Source organism: Maniola hyperantus, chromosome 18 (assembly GCF_902806685.2).
Source record: "Maniola hyperantus chromosome 18, iAphHyp1.2, whole genome shotgun sequence".
Taxonomy (NCBI): domain Eukaryota; kingdom Metazoa; phylum Arthropoda; class Insecta; order Lepidoptera; family Nymphalidae; genus Maniola; species Maniola hyperantus.
Genome location: NC_048553.1, coordinates 10743114 through 10755190, shown reverse-complemented (window position 1 = coordinate 10755190; position 12077 = coordinate 10743114). Strand labels below are relative to the sequence as shown.

Below are 12077 nucleotides of genomic sequence, written 5' to 3'. Positions count from 1 at the left end.
TGATTGTGTTTTTTACCTATTATGTATATTAAGTCTAAAATACTTTTTAATGTATAGTAAGTTTAAAATAACCCACATTTAGCTTAATGTTGTTAGTTTATATTAAGTAATTGTTAGTTAGCTGTTAAGTATTGAGTATAACAATAAATTAATGTTACGTGTAGGTACCTATCGACTGTCGACGGCACTGGTGTACGGAAAAACTTATTTAAAGTTTATGAATGCACCAAACTTGTTGTAACCTGCAAATATTCTTCTTTAATAAATAAATAAATACAAAATACAATACAATATTATTACACTAGCAGATGCCCGCGACTTCTTTCGCGTGGATTTAGGTTTTAAAAATCCCTTTCATTTTCCGGGATAGAAAGTAGCCTATGTCACTCTCCAGGTCTTTCACTATACCCATGCCAAAAAACCACGTTAATCCGTTGCTCCGTTGCGACGTGATTGAAGTACAAACCAATAAACCAACAAACAAACACACTTTCGCATTTATAATAAGGGTACTGATGGCACATAAAATTCGTGCTCGGTGATGAGTAAGACAGAAGATACAAAACGCGAATAACAGAGATAGCGATTTACAAAATAAATGTGACCCAAATAGTTTTAGCGTGATGCAAGAAAAACTAAATAAAAAATTTAAGCCATAGCAGACATACAGTAATAATCTTCATAGACAATCGCTTACATGCAACACTTACTAGTACGTAGGTAAATTTATTTCAATGCATAATAATGCATGCAAAATGGTCGAAACTTCTCATTTTTTTTCAATAATATTTGAGAAATTCGAGTTTTAAAATCAAAACAAGTTCATATTTCTCTACATTGTGTCTGAAGATTTACAAAGGTATGCGTAGTAAGTATTAGTCCGTGGTAAGTATACTTTAGTTGTGAATTGCTTTCGTTCAGGTGGAATTTCTAAAAACCCTGTCTTACGGCGATTACTATCGGCGAGTTCTATCCGTCATCCGTGAGAATACCAGCGATTATCTACGACATATGTCATAAGCTCCCAAACAAAACAAAAAGGAAAGTATTGCAAAAGCTACTTGCAAAAAAGACTCAGACTCAGAATTTTTTGAATTTTACGTTCAAGTGTCAGTCAGTCTGTTTCTCTTTTTATAAATATAGATTGTCACCCTACAGTCCATCAAGAAAATAAAGTTGAGGACGCGCCCACTACTCGGGCCACTTCCATCAGACCGGACATGTGCAGAGCCTTCGCTTTGTGATACTACGAGGGTTAATATTAGTATTGGGAAGATGTAGACCGGATTTAGGTACAGGAAATATTGAATGCTAATATTCAAATATCAAAGGCAAGTTGCAAAGCAAAATACTATAACCGAGCATCTATTTCCAGTTACATTGTTTATTGTTAATGGTGAGCTTGAAGAGCCGGCTTATACCGTTGCACGAGCGCAATGTCTGGGTATTTTTGAAAAGTCTGCAATCCTGATACTTCACAGTTACCAGCGTTAACTGTAAATTATTAACTATAACTTTGGGAAGGCACTGGCCCCTAAGACACGGGATTTCCTAGTTAAGGGGTCAGGATTCCAGAGAAATGAACTGTACTGAGTTATTAAATAAACAAATTATTATTATTAATGCGAATCAGGTACCCACGACACAGGACTACCTAATGTTGGTACCATTAGAAAAAGTTTAAATTTGACAAAACTGTTTTGTTAAATAAATATTTTTTCATTTTTTTTCACTTAGGTTTGTTAGGTTAGGTAGGTTAAGAATTTATTTATTATTTATTTATTTATTATTTATGCTACGTCAAGTACATGCCACGAAAAAGAAAAGAAATTGCTTTGTAAGGTAGGAGTTATAAAATTCGTGTTCATAAAACTCTCGGATAAGATGCAGAGGACTGGTCTTGGAGGCCTATTTTCATCCTATAACAACCGTCTTTTACATCAAAATTAATTTCGTAGCTTCGTAGCATCTTCGTAGAGACAGCCCATTGTGACGTTTACTTAAATAAGTTTGGAAGGGACCATACCATAGCCCACTCTTGAAAATATATCTTTCTTAACGCCCTTTACTAAATTTAAATCAAAATATATAAAATATTGGGATCGACACAGTTCAAAAAACAGAAGTAAGTATAATATATACAAAAGAAACAAAAGATATTAATTATGGTCAAATCAAAGATACCATTGCACTAACATACTCGTATAGGTATAAGGCGTATAGCGTACTTTTTCACAAATATCATTGGCTTTTAGCCGTTAAAATATAACACTACACTCAACACCATTGATGTTGGAAGCCCCCTTTACAGACCGTTGATATCCATGGAAACAAACAGACAGGCAAGGTGACATAGTTCACATCTACCGGATGCAAAGCTGCAAAGTGCCCTACGCGGTACACCCCAAACAAACCATAATGCAAAGAGTTACACGGAAGCTTTAATACAACTTTATAAGCACTACTATAGACCAAAACAGTCACATTTAACACCTTATTGTGGAAGCTTTAAGCGCGGTATTTATTTTTGGAAGTGAAAATCAATGTGTGTTGTTCAGGCCATCAATATGACGTAGCACTTTGTATTTTCCGTTAACATTTGCTTACAATGAATATTTTATAGGTAAGACAAAAGCATGTAGGACAGAAATTTGTGTGGCGAACGATCAAATCGAAGGCTTCGTAACGTAAGCTCTATGGTTAAAGGAGTGAACTGAAATAGACTAACTATTAATTACTACATAGTACAAGTTTTACGCATAGTTGGAGAGGAAACGGGACTATTAGATTAAATCTTCTTTTAAAAAAGGACATACTTACAAACAAAAGTGCGGTTTCACTGGAGGATCAAAAATGTGAATAACATTCAAGGGACGAACCAACAAATTCCTCAAAGGCCGGCAACGCATCGGCGGTTCCTCTGGTGCGCCAATGTTCATGGGCGGCGGTAATCACTTAACATCAGGTGACCCGCCTGCTCGTATGCTCGCTATCTTATTTAAAAAATCTAATTCTAGCTATATATATCGAGTAAGGCTGATAGTGATATTTGAAACATACTTATCTCTTTCTAGGTATAAATCAGTATTGCGTACAAAGAAAGAAAGAAAGAAAGAAAAGACGTTGTAACCGCTTGCGCTTTATTCGGTTCTTCAGATTTCTTTGGTATGAATTTGTTAAATTTAGAAACTTGTATATAGACTTAAATTCGTTTATTTCGATTTATTTCCAGAACAATAAGTAAAAAATTATGCTAATTTAATGAGTCACGATTTTCAATTGACACTTGATAGTTGACTTTGACATCGGCGAAGGTGACGTCTGGTGTTGCCACTTCAACCTTTTACATGCCCCCGGCCTTGGAATTGCCAGGTTCCAAGGTAGTCTTCTTTATCTCTTCTTCGCAAAACAATGGACATATCTTCGCAAATGAGCGTCTCACCACGCCCGATGACGTGCGAATGTCTGCTACACGTGAAATGCCATCCTTGCCTGGGATAGCGTTGATGATGCGTCCAAGAAGCCATTTTAGTGGAGGAAGATTGTCGTCTTTGATCACGACCATCATGCCTGGTTGCAGTGTGTCGACGCCGCTCATCCATTTACATCTCGTCTGCAGTTCGGAGATGTATTCCTTAGACCACCTCTCCCAGAAATGGTGTCGCATCTGCTCCACCCGTTGATAGCGACTGAGGTAGGAGCCGTTTTGGTTTCGCATGTCTTCGTATACTGGCGCAGTCAGAGATCGACCAACCAAGAAGTGGGCAGGACTAAGGGGTAGGAAATCTTGAGGGTCGGACGACATAGGTGATAGAGGACGGGAATTGAGAATTGATTCAACTTGCGTGAGAACTGTAGTAAGTTCTTCGAATGTTAGGTGTGCGTTGCCTATGACGCGAGTTAAGTGATATTTGGAAGATTTCACTCCAGCCTCCCACAGGCCACCGAAATGAGGACTGTACGCCGGGATAAATTTGAATGTAATGCTTTGACTTACCGCGTATTCGGAGATGTCATCGGAACATCTCGTTAAAAACCTTCCAAATTCGTTCATCGTGCCAACGAAATTTTTCCCATTATCAGAAGTAATTTCTAACGGCTTTGCGCGCCTTGAAATGAAACGCTTAAGCGCCAGAATGTATGATTCAGAAGTCAGGTCACTGACAAGCTCCAAGTGAACTGCGCGAGTCGTGAAGCACACAAATAAACAAATGTATGATTTTACAGTTTTAGCACCTCTACCCTTTCGGTTCAACGTGAGCACTGGCCCTGCATAGTCTACTCCACAATAAAGAAAAGGGTAAGTTGGAGTCACCCGCTCTTTTGGCAGGTTACCCATAAGAGGGTGTAAAGTGTTACCTTTCAATCGCTTACATAAAATACATTCATGAACGACCTGACGTGCAAGATTTCTCCCACCTACAGGCCACCACTGTTGTCGCACCTCATATAATAGCGCTTGAGGGGCTGCGTGGAGCAAACGCTTGTGTTCATGACGTAACAACAAAATTGTAAATCGATGTTTTGAGTTAAGCAGTATAGGATGAATTTTATTGTAATCGAATTCATTTGAATTCATAATGCGACCGCCTACACGTATTAGATCTAAATCTTTATCAACAAATAAATTCAGTTTTAATAGCGACGGTTTTAAATTTCGCTTATTCGTTTTAGTTATTAATTCATATTCCTCGCTGTATGATTCCGATTGCGATAACTTTGCCAAGCCCAGCTCAGCTCTTCTCAATTCATCCGAACTAAGAGCACCAGTCCGCCGATTGATTTTATAGTTGTGCGTGTTGTGAAGAAAGCGAAGCACGTACGCAAAGGCGCGTCTCATTCGATTGAACTGAGAAAACCGAGAAAAGGGAAATAACTCACGTTCTTCAGTGCAAACTAATACTGAAGTAGATTTTACTTCAGGCAGCTCTTCGTGTTTAGTAGCTTGATCTTGGTCTAGTACAATGTCAGAGCTGTCGAAAGTAAGATCGCGTAGGAAAGACGGTCCCTCCCACCACAGTGTGGAAGTGGCAAGATCGTTTAGCAGAACTCCGCGTGATGCCATGTCGGCTGGATTTTCCTTACCACTCACATGCCGCCATGGAAGTTCGCCAGTTAGTTCGTGAATTTCGACAACCCTGTTTTGAACGAAAGTTTTCAATAAATTAGGGGCCATTCGTAACCATCCCAATACTATAGTTGAATCTGTCCAAAATGTTACTTTGTTGAATTGGCAGTGAAGAGCTTCAATAATTTTCTTATATCTATCTTCCGCGCACCTAGAACCGCTCCACTCAACTCTAGCCTGGGTATCGTAAGAGGCTTCACGGGCGCGACCTTTGCTTTTGCGCATAGCAATCTATTGCAAATTGTGTTATTTTCCGTAGTAGTGCGAATGTATGCGCACGCACCATAGGCTACCTGCGATGCATCCGTAAAGATGTGCAACTCGATAGACGCAGGGTCCAGCCCAATAGCATGTCTCGGAACGACAATATCGTTAAGCGCCGATAAACTATTCGCAAACCGGTTCCACGCCTCGATGACGTCATTCGGTAGCGCGTCGTCCCAATCAGTTTTCGTTAACCACAACTTTTGCAATAGAATTTTTGCTGTTATGATTGCAGGGCTTAATAAACCCAGCGGATCGAATATTTGCGAAACATGTGACAATATTGTACGCTTAGATATCTGCGTATCATGTTTAAATGTTGTGTTATAATTAAATTCATCGGTAGAATTATTCCACCCTATCCCCAATGTTTTGCACTCGCCTTTTCCATCTAAATTCAATTGCTTTATGCCGTTGAAAACAGACTGATCGCATTCATAATTAAATATCCATTTCCGTAGAGGAAAGCATCCCGATTGCAAAGTTTCATATACCCTTCTGCATAATTCCGTTAGTTCATCTTTGTCGTCTAGGCCTGTAATCATATCGTCGACAAAGAAGTCTTCTGTGATAACTCTTTTGACGTCAGGATCTGAACTGGTAAACCCTAATTCCTTCAGGCATCTTACGGCGAGAAAGGGTGCGGAAGCGGTTCCGTATACGACAGTGTTGAGTCTGTAAATGCCTAAAGATTCCTTTGGATCATCACGCCATACGATCAGTTGCAGGTCTCGCTGATCTTCAGATACTAGTATTTGACGATACATTTTTTCTACGTCTGCACAGGCTACATACCTGTGCTGCCGCAAACGCAGTAAGATGGCTAATAAGTCGCCTTGTATGGGAGGGCCTACACGTTGGAGACTGTTAAAAGAAACTGACGTGGAAGAAGGAAAACTCGCGTCAAAAACAACACGTAGTTTCGTTGTGGTACTATGCTCTCGGAATACCCCATGGTGCGGCATGAAACAGTGTGGCGTTCCATGACTGTTAATTCGAGTCATGTGTCCTAAATTTTCGTATTCGTGTATGAAATCACTGTACATTTTTTTGTACTCTGGTACGCGTTGTAGCCGCTTTTCTAACGACATAAATCTGTTAACGGCTTGAGGATGCGTCTCACCTAATTCATGTGGTGATAATTTGAGGGGAATGCTTACGCAAAACCTTCCGTCATTATTGCGCGTAGTAGTTTTGACGAAATGATCTTCGCACGCCTTTTCCTCCTCTGTGCGCGTGTCACATGGCTTAAGTAGTTCCTCAGTCTCCCAGAACAGACGTAGTTGATCGTTAACCGCTTGAGAGAAATTGCACTGGATGTGGCCCTTATTGTGCGTATTAATATGTAAGGGACCTGAAATAATCCAGCCTAGTCGCGTATTTTGCAAGAATGGACCAGCAGGTAAACGCATTTTACCCTGGCTCAGTAAGTCCCAGAACTTGTCCGCACCTATAAGTAAGTCTATGCTCTGACCTTCATAGAAGTCGGGATCTGCTAACTGTAAGTTACTGGGAATTTTAAATTGCGCATCTTGTTTAGGTATAGCAGAAAAGGTAGATGTAATGTTCGGTAGCACTATACATTGTAAGCGTGTAGTATAGGAGCTGGTGCGTGATTTGATTTCAATATCGCAGATTAGCGTAGCCTGTGTAACTGAATTTCCAACACCACGTATTTCTTGAGCGGACTGTATCACTGGTATGTTTAGAATATCGCATAAAGATTTTTTTATAAGGCAACGTTCACTACCAGAATCTAAAAGAGTGCGGGCTAAATGATAATTATTAAATTTATCACGTACTTCAACTAATGCAGTCGATAACAGGACTCGTTGCACGCAGGGATATTGGGCACATAATGTCTCTGTGTGCATGCTTGTTTGACTCTCAAATGGTTGAGATGCAGCAACGGTGTTGAGGGACGCTAAAGTGACTATAGATGGTCTTTTTTCATCGCTTCGCATCGCTTGAGATGGTACTTGGCCTTTAGGGTCAGTACTTTTATCACAAATTAAAGAATTATGCTTAATATTCTCACACTTTCTGCACGGTCCAAATCTACAGTCAGCTGCTGTATGCCCTCCGGGCCGCAAACAATTTTCACATAATTTATGGTCCCGTACAAATTTTAATCTTGAGTTTAAATCTAAACCTAGGAATTGACTGCAGGCGTATAGTGCATGATTAGATTTACAAAGTAAACATGAACGCTGTGTAACATGTGGTTTGCTCTTAGCGCTAGAAACATTGCAGTGTACCTTAGAATTTGTGTTTGCATGGTGTTTCTTACTATCATTTGGTTTGGTACTATTTGCCTGCAAAGTGTCTAGCATGTCTGCCCTATCCTTTAGAAATGTTAATAATACTTCAACTTTCAAGCGGGACTTGGAATCCTCAGATTTATTTGAAATTGTATTTCTGTGTTGTTCCCATGCTCGCTCTGTTGTTTTATCAAGTTTGGAAACAATAATATATATTAAAATTGAATCCCAGCTTTCAACGGGTTCGCCTAATATTTTTAATGCACGTAGATTTTTTAAATAACTGTCTATTAAATTTCTTAATAAATCTGGTGACTCCCTTGTCATGGCCTGAAGTGTAAACAATGCCTTAATATGACTATGAATTAGTAACCTATTGTTATTAAATCTATTTAAGAGTAACTCCCACGCTACCGAGTAATTATCAGCTGAGAACTCCACTGAATCTATAACTAGTGCTGCGCTGCCCTTTAGGGATGATTTCAGGTAATGAAACTTTTGAATACTACTTATCTGAGTGGATTCATGAACCAACGATTGAAAGGTGTCTCTAAACTCTAACCAGCGGTCACATGAACCATCAAAGGTAGGTACTGAGATAGTAGGTAACTTTACTGTGTCATTGTGACTATGACAGCTCCTAGAGCATGCACTTGTGACCTCCTTCTTTATCATACCTTCAGCACGAGCCAATGTACTGTAATAACTATTTTCAAACGCATCACGTTGATTTAATTGTTCTTCTAAGTCTAAGTCTAAAACTGACTCTTCTATTTTAGTCTGAAGCTCGTTGAACTCAGCATAAAGGCTCGATGCTCCTTGCAAACGCAACTTTAGATCAACTTGAGTTTCAATGGGCAAAATTTCGTCAGACAACCCATTGACATATGATGAAAATCTAGTTAATCTACTTTTAACTATAGCGCGTTTTTTAATTAAATCACGTATTAACTGATTAGTGCCCTCGTCATCAGTTAATGTTATTTTATACGGCGATCTAGACCTAGGTTTTGTCTCATTTGTAAGACTCATTTCGATAGCCTAAAAAGGTTAGAGTGAAAGACGAAATTCTATGCGTTTTGACGGGGAAAGGCTATGAAACAATAAACAAATAAGAAAGTGGAGTTGTACTCACGTTTAACGCGTAGAAATACCTTAGGAAAAGGGGTAAGTAGATGGGAGTGGTTGGTGATCCACGCTGGCCATCCGGTTCGAATAGGAACAGCTATGTAATCGCTTGCGCTTTATTCGGTTCTTCAGATTTCTTTGGTATGAATTTGTTAAATTTAGAAACTTGTATATAGACTTAAATTCGTTTATTTCGATTTATTTCCAGAACAATAAGTAAAAAATTATGCTAATTTAATGAGTCACGATTTTCAATTGACACTTGATAGTTGACTTTGACATCGGCGAAGGTGACGTCTGGTGTTGCCACTTCAACCTTTTACAGACGTTTATTTATGCAATTGTGCCACACATTACATCTTAAAGCTAAGAGCTGGTTATTCCGGCGCTTCTTCCACCTGAGATCAAGCAAACGTAAGAAAACGTAGCGCTGTTTTGTCTCCCTACTATGTGGTACCAATTTACGTTGAACATGGAAAAAGCTGAGATCGTCCTCAAGCTTTAAAATCATACCATAAAATTATACTATAATAATTTATTACGATTACATTAACTGCATCCAGTATCCGAATACGCAAGCCGCAGGCATATTCGTTAAAACAGTAACACAACACTATAATGCACGCCCCGAGCATCTCTACTCTATATCCCCATAATGCATAAGGTAGACTGTTCCTAGCATGTAAATTAATTTAAGATCTACAATATGTAACAGTTAAACGATTTAAATAAATGAATGAATGAATGAATGCTATAATGCCTGTAAATAGAAACAAATTGTTAAGTAAGTATTTTACGTAAGTAAGAATATTTTTAAACTCATTTTATTTTTTTGCATAACGGAAAAAAATGTTAGGTGGCAAAAATATCTAAAAACTTGAGATTTTGGATTTTACTTTTAGTCTAAATACATAAATGGAAAAAGTGACTGACTAATAGACTGACTGACTGACTGATCTATCAACTCACAGCTCAAACTACTGGATGGATCGTGCTGAAATTTGGCATACCGATACAGCTATTATGACGTAGACATCTGCTAAGAAAGAATTTTTGAAAATTCAACCCTTAAGAAGGTAAAATAGAGGTTTGTTTGTGTAGTCCACGTGGATGAAGTTGGGGATATAAGCTAGTTTGTTATATTATTATTGTGTAAATCATAATGAATACTAAGCGAAACATTTCATAAATTATTGAAAATGTAATAAAAACAAAAAGCAATTTATTAAATTAAAATCGCAGGTACATAATTGATGATTTCGACGCTTCGAGGGTTTATTATTAAGAATCGAGCTTAATTTAATTAATTATACGCGTTACTTTGACGCCTCCTTGAGTAATGTTTTTCAATAAAGAAGAAAGACTTTTCCATTTAGAGAAAGCTCAACGGCTAGAACATAGAAGGCGGGTAGAAATCTGAAAAGTCGTATGTTTAAATCCGGGATATACTAAGTATATGGTTTTATAATAGTGTCGTAGAGCTGGGCCGGGGGGTCACGGGTTCGATCACGGGCACGCACCTCTAACTTTTCGGAGTTGTGCGTTTTAAGCAGCGATATGAGTAGGTACGAGTATCTACAGGATTTGTAATACCTAAGTACTTCAAAAGCGTCCCAAAAATAAAAGCAAAAATAATAGTTTGTACTTATTTCAAACTAGCTGATGCCCGCGACTTCGCCCGCGTGGATTTAGGTTTTTAAAAATCCCGTAAGAACTTTTTGATTTTCCGGGATAAAAAGTAGCCTATGTCACTTTCCGGTTCTTTATCTATACCCATGCAAAAATCACGTCAATCCGTTGCACCGTTGCGACGTGATTGAAGGACAAACCAACAAACCAATAAACCAACAAACCAACAAACAAACACACTTTCACATCAATACTTATAATAAAACTGTAACAGGTCAAATTCTGTACATTGAAGATATTTTGAAAATTTTTTTTCGAGGGCACTCTATAATCGATACTGAACCCAAAACTGTAATTTTTTTCATTTTTGTCAGTCTGTCTGTCTGTCTGTCTGTCTGTCTGTCTGTCTGTCTGTCTGTCTGTCTGTCTGTCTGTCTGTCTGTCTGTCTGTATCACGGCCGCGCATCACGCTGAAACTACTGAATGGATTCCAATGAAACTTGGTACGATTTGAGGTCATACTATGAGGAAGAATATAGGATACTTTTTATCCCGAAATTCAGCATGGTTCCCGTAGGAGAGGGGACGAAAGTTAAAATGTATACTGAGTTGTAATTCATTAACGCGTAGTCCGATTTCATTCATTCTTTTTTTGTTAGAAAGGGGATATTTTAAAGATTGTTCCGTAAATATTTCAAGGTCATCGGTTTTTAACCGACTGTCAAAAAGGAGGTGGTTCTTTTTTCTACATCGATTTTTTCGAGGTTTCTGGACCGATTTGCAAAATTTTTTTTTAAATCAACAAAAAAAGTTTACGTCGTGGTCACATAAAAAATTCTGGATTCAACTCCTTAATCCTGATGCTGCAGGGTTACTGCCCGCCTGGGTTATCAAGATTCAGGAAGTGTTCATAGTGAATTCATATTGGAGGTACCAAGCAACGACAACAATCCCGAAAAATCAAAGAGTTCCTGCGGGATTTAAAAAAACGTAAATCCACGCGGACGAAGTCGCAGGAATCAGCTAGTTTATTATAAGGGTACTGGTAAGTTTTATTTTTTTGTTATCATTAAAAAAACCTGGCCACTTGAGCGATGCCATTTTGTTCATGATCTGTTACCTTTACCTACATTAATTAAATATCACTTGTTTTAACAGTGAAGGAAAACATCGTGAAGAAACCTCCATGTTGTGTTACCTTTGTACTGAAATTTTAAATATCCGAGCACAGTTAATTACATCTTCGTCCCTTGCACAAAATACCGGAGTCAGAGCAAGTTAATTGTGCCTTGTATATTGGTTCCGCATAATTGGCTCGGCAGCGACGCCGGCCGCGCCGCGCGCTTTTGTAATTATTACATTTTAAACTTACAAATCACCTTGCTTGTGAAAAAAATTACACCAAATTTTTACGACCTACTACACACACACACCTTTGAGAACATTATGGAGAAATCTCGGTCATGCAGGTTTCCTCACAATGTTTTCCTTTATCGTAAAAGCAAGTGCTATTTAATTGCTCAAAAACGCACATAACTCGAAAAGTTACATGTGCGTGCCCGGGATCGAACCCCCGACTTCCCGAATAGGAGACGGACGTTTTAACCACTAGGCTATCATAGCTCGAAGAAGCTTATTACTCCACAAATTCACATTTTATAGAACTG

General features: G+C 38.5%; 2 protein-coding genes across 2 annotated transcripts; both read right to left on the bottom strand.

The window, feature by feature from the left end:
- Positions 1-3343: 3343 nt before the first annotated feature.
- LOC138403594 (uncharacterized) lies at positions 3344-4054 on the bottom strand. The gene has a single exon (XM_069504771.1). The coding sequence runs from the start codon at positions 4052-4054 to the stop codon at positions 3344-3346; it is 711 nt and encodes a 236-aa protein (XP_069360872.1).
- A 1163-nt stretch (positions 4055-5217) lies between these two features.
- Positions 5218-6804, bottom strand: LOC138403593 (uncharacterized). Its single transcript, XM_069504770.1, has one exon. It carries the CDS (start codon positions 6802-6804, stop codon positions 5218-5220), a length of 1587 nt encoding a protein of 528 aa, XP_069360871.1.
- Between the last annotated feature and the right edge of the window lie 5273 nt (positions 6805-12077).

Bases quoted from the DNA above. Each gene is read 5' to 3' on its own strand.
- LOC138403594 (XM_069504771.1), bottom strand. From the start codon at position 4,054: ATGAACGAATTTGGAAGGTTTTTAACGAGATGTTCCGATGACATCTCC.
- LOC138403593 (XM_069504770.1), bottom strand. From the start codon at position 6,804: ATGCGTTTACCTGCTGGTCCATTCTTGCAAAATACGCGACTAGGCTGG.